This window comes from Eurypyga helias, unplaced genomic scaffold (assembly GCF_000690775.1).
Source record: "Eurypyga helias isolate BGI_N326 unplaced genomic scaffold, ASM69077v1 scaffold20232, whole genome shotgun sequence".
Taxonomy (NCBI): domain Eukaryota; kingdom Metazoa; phylum Chordata; class Aves; order Eurypygiformes; family Eurypygidae; genus Eurypyga; species Eurypyga helias.
Genome location: NW_010238086.1, coordinates 31,129 through 45,171, shown reverse-complemented (window position 1 = coordinate 45,171; position 14,043 = coordinate 31,129). Strand labels below are relative to the sequence as shown.

General features: G+C 40.1%; 1 protein-coding gene across 1 annotated transcript in view; it reads left to right on the top strand.

The window, feature by feature from the left end:
- PROSER1 (proline and serine rich 1) overlaps positions 1–13,613 on the top strand; it is a 17,294-nt gene extending 3,681 nt beyond the window's left edge. Inside the window, exons 3-13 of the mRNA XM_010147736.1 lie at positions 497–565; positions 1,024–1,118; positions 2,260–2,353; positions 2,835–2,945; positions 3,658–3,741; positions 4,652–4,730; positions 6,714–6,809; positions 6,931–6,975; positions 9,251–11,012; positions 11,684–11,831; positions 13,161–13,613. Of these exons, the coding sequence (XP_010146038.1) occupies positions 497–565; positions 1,024–1,118; positions 2,260–2,353; positions 2,835–2,945; positions 3,658–3,741; positions 4,652–4,730; positions 6,714–6,809; positions 6,931–6,975; positions 9,251–11,012; positions 11,684–11,831; positions 13,161–13,283 (2,706 nt within the window). The 3' untranslated portion in view covers positions 13,284–13,613. The remainder of the gene's footprint in view (positions 1–496; positions 566–1,023; positions 1,119–2,259; positions 2,354–2,834; positions 2,946–3,657; positions 3,742–4,651; positions 4,731–6,713; positions 6,810–6,930; positions 6,976–9,250; positions 11,013–11,683; positions 11,832–13,160) is intronic.
- The last annotated feature ends 430 nt before the right edge of the window (positions 13,614–14,043 follow it).

Sequence of the window (14,043 nt, the reverse complement as noted above, 5' to 3'; positions counted from 1 at the left end):
GGGGAAAATTGGAGAAACTTATCATCATGGAATTTAGGATTATTTTGCATGTATTTTCTAAGCTGGCATGTCGTAATAAGCATTCAACTTATTTTGTTATTATGTAATTTTTTTTTCCTGTTTGTTGGGTTTTTTTTGTATGTTTTGGGAATATGCTGTTTGAGATACTGTACATTTATAAGCTTTTCCAGAAAGATGTTATTTTTTTATTCTAATACTCTGGCAAATTTGTGCATATATGCAAATATAGAGAGAGGAACAAATATCTATTTTAAATATTTCCAAATAAAAACTTCATCTCATAGAATTTTTAGGTGCCTACTTAGAAATAAAAAGGACATGAACTGCTGGTAGGCACTGGTAATCAAACATTACAGACAGAAATGTGTTTTTAGCAGTGTACCACTACACTCCAAAAATGGAAAGATCATATCGATGCTCTTACAATAATTTTTTAATATATTAAACAGATTAATTGAGGACTTTTCTGTTGCAGGTTGTTGAGTTACTGAGATACTTTTCCTGGGCTGAACCACAGCTCAAGGCAATAAAGGCTTTACAACATGTAAGTTCTAATGACATAATCTTGTGGAGTAAGTTTGCCTTCTTAAGCTCATTTCAGTTTTGTGATATCTGCTTCTGCAGCTGATGGGTCAGTCTACCTTTTCAAACTTCCTCTTAATCTCTTTCTTTTTCAACGGTATCAAAATGTGAAACCATACTTTTAACCAAGGTATCTTCTTCTGACTAAAGAATCTCTTACATTCCTGTGTTTCGCAAGAATAAATGTAGCCCTTTGTAATTCTCCTTATCCTTCCTAATCTCTTTACTTTTGGAAAGTGCTTTTTGGAGTTGCTTGGTTAGAATTTAGCATATGGAGTCTCCTTCCCAGCGGCAGGAAGGGAATTTTAAATGTTTACTGAAACACATAACTTGGAGCTGTTACGGAGTTGCATTCTGAATTTAAAGTTATTGTGCTGCCTTATTTTATGTACATTTTTTTCTTTCTTGCTTACTTCTCAGAAAATAGTGGCAGTTCCAGCATCGAAAATGGTCAATATTCTCAACTGCTTCACTTTCAGTAAAGATAAACTTATTGCCCTGGAAATCTTAGCTTCGTAAGTGTCTCTCATATTGTATTTCTTTAATTTGTATTGGTGTTTACTAGTGTTTGAGTATATAAAACTCAAGATACATCTAGAAAGAACCACTGTGGCCAGTTAATACAGCACAAACCCTTTGTTGATGGGGCTGTAAAAATAATTAGAAGTAGACATTGTGCAAAATTTTGTAGTTCACAAGGCTTGAGCATGCTGCTCTTTGGGCTTCTGCATGCTGGAAAACTGCCTCTTCGCCCATATTTTTACAGTGGTCTTCAAATCTTGTAGGGGATGAAGGGGGCCTTGAGCTTATTTCTGCTGACTGAAATGAGAAAGGCTTAAGACCAGAGTATTCTGGGCATTGATCCTTTTGCATTTGAAAAGCCCTCTAAATATTGCATATGTAAAAATGAGTTAAATAAATAGTTCTTATAAATTGACACATTTGTTTTACAGATCTAATGTCTCTAAAATATGTATAGATATTCTAAATCTATGCTTACAGAGAAAGTTGGATTTTCTTTAACTGAACACAGCTGCCTCAAAGAATCTACCCTTTACATATGTTTGTTGGAACTTTTCTGCCTGGTTTAGGGGTTTTATGATGTGAAGTGTTGTTCTGTTTTGGATGCATGTGGGTGATTTCTTGGGTTTTTTTTTGCATTAAGTATGTCTGCCTTGCACATGAATGCTGTATATTACAGCCAGCTGGAACATGTGGGGCCATACAAATTCATGATTTAAATATCCATGAAACAAATAAGACTGAGGATATTGACATTATGTTGCTTTCGGAGTTGAGCTTTAAGAAGCTGTGTGAATGCTCCTAGTCTCTTTCAGACCAAAAGCTTATTCTGCCTGTGATGCAGAATTCATGTTGTCAACGTAGTAATTTTTGCGATAGAGTTTGGCCACTGTTGTCCATATTTCCGTATTGCTATTTAATTCTACTACCATGTTTCACTTACAGGTATGAAGTCCATATTTAAGCCCAGGATTTTTACTATAATAATAATAATAGTAATATTATGATCTGAACTGATTATGTTTTTTTAATCTACTGTTGAGTACTGGTTGAATGTGTTGATCACTTTTCAGTAGTGCATTATTTCTGATAAGCATGTGGAATGACAGTTATCGTCTGTCAATGTCTTTATAGCAACATTGTTGATGCTCAGAATTGTCGCCTTATTGAAGATCTGTTCAGAATTAACATGTCAGAGAAGAAAAGATGCAGAAGAATTCTTGATCAGGTATTTCAGATACTCTAGTATCCTTGATTCTGTCAAATTCAGTGTTGTCTCCATCCTTGTGGGGTGAGGACTGCTGGGAATTACTGGTAGAAGACAAGCTGAAAGAACAGCTGCAAGAAGAGCTATGTGCAAAAAGGGGGAAGTTTTTGTCAGGCATTAGGATTATATGGGAAAAGAAAAAGGGGCACAGAATTGCAACCAGTGCTGAAGGAAACAGGGTGCATTTGTTTTAGAGAACACCAAGTGTTTAACCCTGGGTTCAGTAGAAGCAGACGTAGTCCTAGTAGAGTTACTTGAAAACAAAGAGGACTTTGACAGAACCTCACGCTATTTGGACTGTTTGGGAAGAAGATTTGAGACAAAGCTTTGAATTATTCCTTGTAAGTTGATTCATGCAGTCTGAATGTCATGAAATAGTGGTTCATTTCTTTAAAGCACTGAATTTGGTGGTAAATAATGTCCTTTCTTGATTACTTTGCAGGCTTCCAAAACAGGTTGTAAGGCTCCTCACGCTATGATATCATCCTGTGGCATGATTCCTGGCAACCCTTATCCCAAGGGCAAACCAAGCCGCATAAATGGAATTTTCCCAGTAAGCATGATCCTACGCTTTTGCTTTTCACAGCATCTTTGGTTTAGGATTCATCATAGTATAATCAACACCAGGATTCATATACATGGAAGGAAGCGTGGCATCAAAAGCAGTGGTTGGTTGTTTTATTACCCCATTACACATTTACAGGGAACTTGCATTATTTTTATTTGGCCATACTTTTTATACTGCTTCAAGTAAAGGTTACTGCATCAATAAGACATCGTTCATGTAAGGAGGGCATTGTAAACTCCAGCAATACTTGGCAGATTTGGGAGAGGTGTGAAGAGCCTTACTGGTAGGTTGATGAGATGACAATACGGTCACTACAGTACTGCTGCTTGTATTAGTGTAGTTACGTGAACAACCATGTTAAGTGTTTCCTGTGAACCCTTTAGGGACTGCAAAATGTAAGTATCATGTCAATAAATTAAAATGCAGAGTTCTAATTGTGTCAGAAACATGGACTGTTTAATATGCATCTCTTTACAAAAGCTCAGTGTTATAAACCAAGCTATTGGAATGCTCTTACATATTGTTTTATAAGCCTAGAACACGGGTTTCTTCTTCCTAAAAAACATGGTTAAGTATCACTTTCAGAATATTCAAAAACTTGAATGTAGTTTTGAAAAAAAGTCAAATGTGGCAGAAATTCTATAGCAAGATTTCCTTCTGAATTAATACTTAATGGTTTAATTTTCTTTTGTTTCAGGGAACCCCTATCAAAAAGGACACAGAAGAATGCACTAATGAAGGAAAGGGAATAGCAGCTCGTATACTTGGACCATCCAAACCAGTATGTCTGATAAATGAATAAATAAATGAAAATTGAAGGGAAAAACAACCACTAGGCAATTCGATGAGGCTTTTACGTGAAATGCTGTTTTGTTGCAGGAAGTCTGTAGAGCAGCAAGTTAAAGCTAGGCTTCTGTAATAAAGATAATAAGACCTAGGGTTTTTTATTTAACCTGAAAAAGAGCTCTAGTTTATATCTGTGCTGATAGGATTCTCTGTTGGTTACAGTATCTGTGCATTTGGAGGCAGAATTTAAATTTCAATAGAAGAAGAGTAAAATAGTAAAATTCATGAGCTAGTGGAAGCTTTAGATGCAGATATATGGGGTTTTATAATTACAATCTCTGAGGGTTTCCTACGTGAACATAAAAAATGCCTTGGAAACTTGAATTACAGCAGTGCCCTAGAAGGAGGTTCTTGTTTCTTAACAACACAGCTCATCTGTATTTCAAAATTTGGAAACGTGTGGGACCTGATACTGCTTGGAAGTATTGTCCAAATGTTTTATGTTCACTTCTATTATGACATGTTTCCCACTAAGCTGTTTTGTTTTAAAGGGACAAGTAACTTCATAAGTACTTGTAAGTGTAAAATGTTCTGAATCTTTTAAAATTGGAAGTCAGCCCAAGACTGCACACTGTGATGACTACAAGGTAGGAAGGAGTTCCCTTCCCACTTGTGTTCAGTGTTATATTAAAATCTAAAGGTATACTAGTGACCTTTGTGTCATCCTTTTCAGAAAGAGTGAAATATTGGCAGTCACTATGGATATTATGAAGAAATTTGATACCAAATGTTTTTCCAGTGAAGAACAGCTGTCTGTAGTAGTATCTGAATGTTAGCTTTTTGTCTGAGGAACATTAGGTAATGATTTCCCTGTTGCTTATTCAGTTTGTTTTTTGTTTATGTAGGCTCCATCAACCTACAACCCACACAAACCAGTTCCATACCCCATCCCACCATGTCGGCCACATGCAACTATTGCACCAAGTAAGGCTTCTGTGTGTTACAGCTTGATGCTATCGTTTCATTCATTTGCCTTTTAAGTAATGTGTCAAGTGTCAGTTTCTCTGACCCTGATCATATCTGAAGTGAGCTTGTGCTCCCCAAGCATGCTGTGGGTACTGGTTTCTACCTCTTCCTGTCACAGCTGCAGAGTTGATAAAAGAAAGAATATATTGACTTCTTTTTTCCAACCTCCACAACATCAGGAAAATTCACAGTCCTGTTCTGTTACCAAAATATTTCATTTATGGGAAGCATTGTGCATGTTCAAGACTGGGGCTGTGTCTGTTGTGATGTTTCTTGACCAAAGTCTGGGCTTTGGCTTGACAAGTCTGTTGGCTTGTTCCTGTTGCACCAAACTTGGGATATGGTCAGACACAGCTCTGAATTGGGTGGAAATATGTAGGAACTTGCTGAAGGACAGTAATCTGTTTCTCGGTTGAAGGATACTCTGTTTCTCAGCTGCCTTCAGATTTACTTTCTCTGCATCACAGTGGAGAGAAAACAGTGTCCTAAAAGAAAAGTTTAGGCATGTAGATTTCAGTCTCAGAAGGGACATAGTGACTGCCTTTTCCTGTGTCTGGTCTGACTGTTCCTAGCCTTGTGCCTCAGGTAAGGCTGAGTCTTTCTTCATAAACCCCTCTCTCTTTGCTCTGCTGCATCAGTTGTTTGATTCCAGGCATTTTTTGGAAGGGAGCAAGGCAATTGCCATTTCTTTGGAAGAAGAATTTGGAATATAGTTTTATATTAAACAATTCCTATCTGAAGTAAGTTGCGGCACAAAATTTGGTCTGTGTCTGGATGTAATTATTAGTACATTTTAGGATATGAAACAGGTTTTGAAGTTTCAGGGCATAATAGGCTGCAGCGTGGTTTTAAAAAAAACCCACTGTTGTGACAACAGAACTTACAACTGATGATATATATGTAAAACGTGTTTAACGAGACTGCAGCTGCTGACCTGAAACTACTGAATAATGATTGTTTTCAAGCAATGGCCAGAATGATGTTTTGTTTTCTCCCTCTTACATGTACTTGGTTTAGTATTTGGTTTAACATTTCCGTCCTGGGTGAGGCGACAAAAAAGTTAATTACTTTGTGGATTTTCAGCCACGAGTTGTCATGCAAGAAGTCTCATTAGGTAGAACTATTATGGAAGTGTGAAATTGGAAAGGAATTGTGTGTGACAAATTACTGCACTTTGAGTAATGTTCAAGTGCTTCCTTTTCCCATGAAGCTTAAGTTCTTACGCACTTTAATATTCATTCTGGACCACTGTGAAGTGTATTTATGTTCCTGTGATTTGGATTCTGATGTTCTTCATCAGAACTGTGTACCACAGCTATACAACAGTTTCAGTTGCTCCAAAGAATAAGAGAGAGAAAGAGGGTTTGGTTTTTTTTTTTTATGTTAAGTACAAGAAATATTTCATATTAAAATAATTTGCCAACCCACTTTCATTTCTTAACATTTAAAGAAATACTGAAGAATGATAGGCTAAGTATTTGAGATGAGACGTTTTTCTCTGAATTTTCTGACTAGTGTTGGGGAGCTGGTCATGGTGACTGGTGCATGTTTGGCTCTTTTTTTGTCAAGGCTTTAATATTAAAGGAAGAGTTGCAACAGCCTTTTAAGTTAGGAATAGGAAAATAACAAATGATGCCGCAGACATTCCGAATCACTCCTCTTCTTTGAGTTTTTCAGGCAAAATGGAAATGAAAGCATTTGAAACCTGACTTTTTCAGGCTCTTTCAAGAGAACTGCCCTTACTAAAAATTTGGATCACAATGCCTGTCACTCAGGCAGACATTGGCAAAAGCCAGCATCCAGCCTGGATGATTTAACTGGTCTGGCCTTTTGGTGAAGGAATGTCTTTACAGTCTTGAAAGTGTTCTTTTAAAGTAAAAGAACCTTCATTTAGATAGTTCTTCTGACAATTGTGATGCGTATTGCGTTTTGTTCTTTTAGGTGCTTACAACAATGCTGGCCTAGTTCCGATGACTAATGTCTTGGCTCCAGGCTTACCTGCTCCTCCACACTACACTGCTAATCAAGTGGTATCAGGTAAAGCATGCATACCTTTAAATATGGTGATGGTATTTGTTCCAGTTCATTGTTGCCAATGGATCATTCACTGCTGGAGTTTCATTTGCTTTTAAATAACAAGCGGTTGTTCTCTGTTTAGAAAATGAAGACCTTTCCAGCCAGGCAAAACCTTCCCAAAATCAAGGTAAATTGCAGATCCATAGGGGGATTTTTATGTTGATTGTATCTTTGTTATTTGTTCAGAAAATGTGAACAACTTTTTTTGTTTAGTGGGATTTTCTTAAGCCTCTAATTATTTAACTACTGTTGGAACAGGATCCCTTGAGAATTGTGTAAAAAAATTATTTCAGGCATTTGGCACTTAGAAGCATTGAAACGCTAAAATTCATCCTCCTGTGTTAGTACATTAAAGTTTTATATTCTTCAGAGTATAAATATGTGAAAAATTACGTAAAAAAGTAAATCATAACATGCTTTGCAGTGTCATGCACTGAAACACTTCATTAATCTTTGCAGTTGTTAAAACTTTGAACATCTATTAGAAAACTCATTCACCTTATAGTCTCCTGTATTAGTTGCAATGGAAAGCTAGGAATACAAGAGACAGTTTCTTTTTTTATAGTTTATTGAAATCCATGTGTAGAATGTCTTATCCCAGGCTGTTACATACAACTTTGTCTACCTGCACTTTTGTCTTTAAATTCCAGTTCTTTTTGCAGGAGAGTTGAGCATTTTTTTGTCTCTGTGTGGTGCTTTGTACGCTTAGTAGAAGCCATAGTAATGAATCCCACTGTGACCCACTTAAACAAAGTCTTTGATAAATACTTTATGTTTGACAAATAGGAGCTGAGAATCTGCTCACTCTTGAGTCAGGCAGTATTAACAAATACCCAAATTAGATAAAATGAGCCTAAGTTTATCTCCTGCAAATATTTCTAGGGGGGGGGAAAAAAAGTTATGTTTTGTCTTTTCTATGCCCAGGAATGGTTCTACAGAAAGGTTGCTGTTTCAAAGAGTCACTTTATTCATATATACCCCTTTAAGTGTGCCTGTATATACAGGGTAGTTTAGACAGCTAACTGAATACACTGCAAGGAAAAAAATCTTCTCTTAGGAGGAGAAATTCAGTAGCAGTTCTGGATTCTGCTGCAGCTCTATTTCTCTGGTCATTATCTTGGCTGGCAGGATTGACAACTGGGATCTTTAGGAGAGTCTTTAGCTTGGAAAGAGGATGAGGAAAGGACAGAATCCAGAGCTGAGCAATCAGGGTCTAGGTTTTTGGAAAAGAGTACGGAAAAGGAATAGTTTGTTTGCAGACTTGGTAGTTTTAGCATTTCAAGGTACATAAACCAGGTGTTTGTCGTATTAACCTAGGTCTGAGATTCTGAAGATTCCGGGGGGGGTGGGGTGGGGTGGGTGTTGTGTGTACCCCCCAAATGTAGAATTTGGGCAAGAGAGAAATCTAAGCTGTTACAGAGTTAGGGGTGGTGAGTTTGACTGGTTAGATCAGTGATTTGCTTAGAGTTGAACAGATTATTTTAAAAGTAAAATGAAGCATGTGGGTTGTTTGGGAGGAATGATTAATTAGCACACTCACATTCCATGGGAAACTAGGTAGAGGCATATCAAGGTTCTTGACATGCCAGTGTTCATAAATGCAGCTTCTTTCCATTAACTCCCACATCCCCATTTGGAGTGTGCCTGCCTGTTTTCCTCCAGCTTGACTGATGTCTCTTTGACTTACTTTGTAGGGTTGATACAAGCTGATATTCCTGTGAATATCAGTAAAGTGAGAGGTGCTTGCCTCGGTTATAGACACCTGACTTCAGACTTACAGAAATATTTGTTGATAAGGTCAAGTGCCAATGTTGGTGTAATACTGTAGTGTGATACATGAATTTAAAAGTGTACCTTCTTAGAATCAAAATCTGAAGGAAACAGAGTGAAGAGAATGACCTGATTTTGAAGGAAAGAAAAATACCGGCACCTGAAATCATGATACATTGAATTAAGTGGTTCTGAAGGAAATTCTGACCTTCAGTGAGAGTGGATGCAGAGGAGCCCAGGTGATCTCATGCCAGTGGAATATTAGATCTGGTTTGGGTACTGCCAGATGTTAGGGACCAGAGGGAGGGTGTTTACCTGTATCGCTTAGACATTCTTATAGAGTATATTTGAGTTTCTAACTGTCTTGCATGAGATCATGAAGAGGTAGCAGATGTCACAAAGTGTTTTAAAGAGGAGTGGTAGCCTACGTGATGTACAGCTTGTGTGATGTGTTTGTACGTACCTTCCGTTTTGTTTTCATAGGCTCCAGTGTTCACCGTTTATATACAGACATTGTGTGTTAGCTGTTGCCTGTGTATCATATTTTGAAATGCTGTACAGAATGTGTTTGTGTTGATTTCAAACATTTTTTGACAGTTCCAAGTATTCTTACCAGTTTTGTTTCTTTGCAGCTTTTTCTGCACAAGCGAATCAGCTCTTTACTCCTCATGGTTCTAATCCTTCAACACCTGCTGCTACTCCAGTCCCTACCCCATCACCTGTCAAGGCAATAAGCCATCCATTAGCACCTGCAACTCCGCTCATCTCTGGGATGAACATGTCTACCCCTGTCCTCCCTGTTTTCCCAGGACAGGTCTCCTCTTCCATCCATACATCTCAGCCATCCACCCCAACCCCTACTGTCATCAAATCCCTTTCATTGCCTGGTGTTCCTGTCACATCTGTTCACAGTGCAACCTCTACCCCTGTCCCTGCAGTTTTTTCTGGGCTGGCCTCTGTACCCACTGCTACGCCAGCTCCGCAAGGTTCTTCCACAGCGTGTGCCACGCCTGCGCCTAGTGAAGCTTTCGCATCTGCTGCTGCACCATTTGCTGGCCTCCCCTTCCCTGCAACCTCTTCAGTTGCTTCCGCTAATAATCCCACTCCACTGTCATCAGTTTTTGCTGGCCTCCCTTTGTCCCTGCCTCCCAACACCCAAGGGATTTCTAGTCCTGCTCCATCTACAGTTGCTAATTCTCCTGCCACTACCATTCCTGGTTCGCTTAGTTTGCCTAACCCGATTTTGTCTGTCTTAAAGGGATTTCTGACATCAAATGACACTTCATTAATCAATTCATCTGCTTTACCTTCCTCTGTGGCCAGTGAGCTTGCTTCCTTGTCTGCTCTTGCTAATCAAAGCTCTGACCCTCCCACTTCCTCTGTCAACAAATGTTATACTCCATCAGCCACCCCCACCCCACAGCGTTCCTCCACACCTGGGCTGGCCATTTTTCCAGGTCTTCCATCCCCATCTGTGGCCAATTCTAGTTCAACTCCTCCAACATTGCCTGCACAGTCACCTTTAACCACTTCACCGTCGATTATGCCAGTCAACTGTGGCTCATCAGCCTCCCTCTTGCATGGCACAAGCCCTACTAATCCCGATCAGCAGCTCTCATCAGCCCCGGCTGCCACAAGTATCCCAGTTATGGTCAAAACAGAACCCATGAGTCCTACCCTCTCAGCCTTCAAAGGCCCTTCTCATTCAGCTGGCCCTTCTCACGGCACTATAGGCCTGTCAGCACTCGGGCGTGCGTACAACTCGGCAGCTTCAGTGCCAGTCAGTTTACCCAGTTCCCTGAATCCAGCGCTATCAGGTCTCTCCTCCTTGAGTGCTCCTCTAAACAACTCCAGTTCTCTGGCTTCCATTTCCCTCGCCCCACATGGCTCCTCTGCTCCCATTCCCCCTGTGTTCAATGGACTTCCTCCTTTCACGTCTCTAACCAGTAACTTTGCTTTTACTGGTAATCCAGCACTTACGCCACCCGTCACTCTCCCAGGGTCTTTGTTAGCTACTCCGTCTACAACCGCTTCGGCCGTGTCTGCCCCTCATGTGAGTTCCACCGCCGCAGTACTCTCAGGACTCGCCGCCTCAGCAACAGTCTCTGCTCCACCCTTCTCGCTTAACTTGTCCAGTGCTGTCCCTTCCCTTTTTTCTGTTGCCCAGGGACCTCTGGGATCATCAAACCCATCCTTCCCTGGTTTTCCTGTCTCTAACACACCCTCTGTCACTCCTGCTCTCCCTTCTTTCCCTGGCCTCCAGGCATCTTCTGCAGTAGCAGCAGTTGCACCGTTGCCGGCAGCTGCCACAGCCCCATCTCCGGCTCCGGTCCTGCCAGGGTTTGCCTCGGCCTTTAGCTCAAACTTCAACTCTGCACTTGTTGCACAGGCTGGGTATGTTTCTGTTTCTGAAGGAGGTCAGAACCATTTCTTTTTCTCTTGAGCTAAACATTGATAGTACTTTAGCCGTAGACACTATTTTCACTCATAGTTGATAATTGCAGTTAATTTTTGAAGTTAGTGCACCAGTAGATTTCCACCTGTCTTTAAAAACTGATAGGGTAGTGACTAAATAGGTTGTCCTCAGCAGTCCCTGTTACGTTGCCAGTCTAATCCAGTGAGGTGCTGAGTGATCTCATTTCCCAGATGAGGATACTTGGCACCTCCTAGGCTTTTACAAGAATGGATTCCACGTGGGCATCCATTGACTCATCCAGGTAATAGCAGACAATATCCTAGATGTTCCTATGTTTTAAGGAAGTACTCAGCATTAACTTTTGTCTGTCCAGTTTTTTTTTTGTGGGCAAACTGTAGGCACAGCCAAGGTACAGAAATTTCTGAGTTCCCTTTTTAGGTGTGCTCCAGACAGTCTTGGTTCGTGTGTGCATGAATAATTTGTAGGTGGGTAGAGACTGGGATTCTGTTTGGAAATTCCAGCCTTTATGAGGTTTAGAAAAAGAAGCAGTTTCCTAACTTGTATAGACATAAGCTTATAGAGAGAGAAGCATAGGATAAAACATGTTGCAGATGTTCCTACTAATAGCCGTATCTTGTTGTTCTTTCAGCTTGACTTCTGGACTACAGACACCGGGAAACGCAGTTTTTCCTGGTCTTTTATCTCTCCCTGGTATCCCTGGCTTTCCCCAAAGTGCCGCACAATCTTCCTTGCAGGAATTGCAGCATAGTGCGGCTGCACAGTCAGCACTACTACAGGTAACATGCCAGTTTGGCTTCCACTAATTGTTTGAGCATGTTAACGAGCGTGTTAACTCCTTGGGATTAGATTAAGTCAGTAAATGATTAAAATCCCCAACCTGCTTGAGGACTGATGACAAGGGTGATGCTAAAGAACAACTTGCGTTAACTTCTGACTCAAGGCTGATGTACGGGGCTTTGGGACATTATGAGTGTGATTAAACCCTTTTTGAAAACTCTCTGTAAAATGGGGAGGAGTGAAAGAAAAAAGACATGCAAGTGAAACTTTTGCTAGTTTTGTGTTAAATCTAATGAGCTGACCACATCGTTGCAAAACCTGTGCTTAGTTCCAGTCTGACATTTTAATATTTAAAGATTTATGTGGAAAACCGCTTTTGTTGTGTTATGCCTCTCTACCCACAATCAGATTGTCTTGAATTTGTGTCTCCTGTGATTATGCCCGTCTCCTGACAGTTCCCACAAATACAACTGTAATAGCAGCTTGTGGTGGCTTTAGGTAATACGTAGTTTCATCATCTCTGTTCTCAGTGAAACAGCTTGTTTCAGTCATCAACCTACAGAAGTTTAACTGAAATTTATCAGCAGGGGTTGTATTTAGATGTTTAGTTTCTCTTTTGTTAAAAATGGCCTTTGTACAGATTAAGGATTTTGGTAAGAAATTTGTCCTTCTCTACAAAATACTAAAAGGCAGTTGAGTGTCTTGAATTAATGTTTTCTGTCTTCTGTGACATAATATTTTTTGAAACAGAGCATGTGTTTAAAGTACTGTTCAAGATGCAGAATATTGGTGTCTTTTGATATCAGGGGAAATAGTCTGGAAGAAGGCAAATTACATAATCTAAGTCATGCTGCTTTTGCAGCTCAGGAATTTATTTATTCTGTAGAAACCTGTGTACACAGATTGCACTGACAAAATGTCAGTTTTCTTACAAGTTCCAATTGCCAAAATTAACACTTAGCTACTCAAGCAGTGAACACGAGGTTCAAAGTCAGTGAACTAGAGAGCTCCTGATTAAGCGATGCCTGCCAAAACAGCTGTGGCTTACTCCACTGGAAAGTAAATGCCATTAATGCTTCTTCATTTTTCCTCGTAATCCACCTGATTTCCTCATTCTCCGGTCTTTCAGAGCACTAGTTGCACTGCAGTTTAACACCAGCGTATAGGTGCATTGCTCATCTCTGTCCTTGGCATACCTCAGGTTATCCTTTGTTTGTTTTGGCTTGAGTAGGGCTGGTATTGTGCCTGAAATTGTGCTTGATTTAGTTTTTTGGTTTGTTTCTTTGTTTTTATCAGTGCTCTTGCCTAACTACTTCTCTTCCTTGAAGGCACATTCTGCTTCTGCTCTGGAGAACTATACAGCTCAGCCCGAAGGTTTTGCTAACTACCCGTCAGCGCCAGGAACGCCATTTTCATTGCAGACAAGTCTGCCCCAGAGTGGATGGCAGTAAATACCGGATGATTTTAAGGACTGCAGTGGTGGCTTGACAGAGCCTGATTCTACTCACTTTGAAGGCTGTCTCCGTGCTAGTGGGAGCGTGGTCTGAACTGGGGAAAGAGGGGGAAAACACGAGGGTAAAATGATTCCAGGAGGCTGTGTCAGATGTCAAACGTAATTTGTGATTGCATTTAATTGATTCAGGGTCTGATCCTGTGAATTGCTGAGCATCCTTGACTCTCCTTTTAGCTTACGAGTTGAATGCTTGGTGTCTTACAGGGTCAGGAACATTCAAACAGATGTTTTATGTAAATAGAGGAAGTGACTGTCAAACTGACTGGGGAGAAGAAACGTACTTAATAGTGTTTATAAGCACCTATTCTTCTGTAATGTTTTGTATGGTGTATGTGGTTAATAGAGAATGAGATCTAGGCGGAAACTAGATGCTTAAAGCTGTAGACGATTTTCATCTGGATGCACACTCCTGTGTGTGTATGTCAGGGTCAGTTTATGGTTCTTCGGACCTTTTCTTCAGTGTGTGAGGATCTCCTGTTAGCATCAGCTGTATGTTAAGGGGAGGCTAAATCTGAGGGGTTGTGGGGGTTTTCTTACGCTTTGAAATACTATCATGGGCTTGCTGAATTGAGTACTCCTTTGAATCTGCACAGGAGAGCTTGGAAGCGATGCTGTACTGTATTTGGGTAGAGGTGGGTGATGCTTTCCTGGAGTATGGTTTAGCTAGCTGAGAATATGTCTTTCCAAATTACATAAAA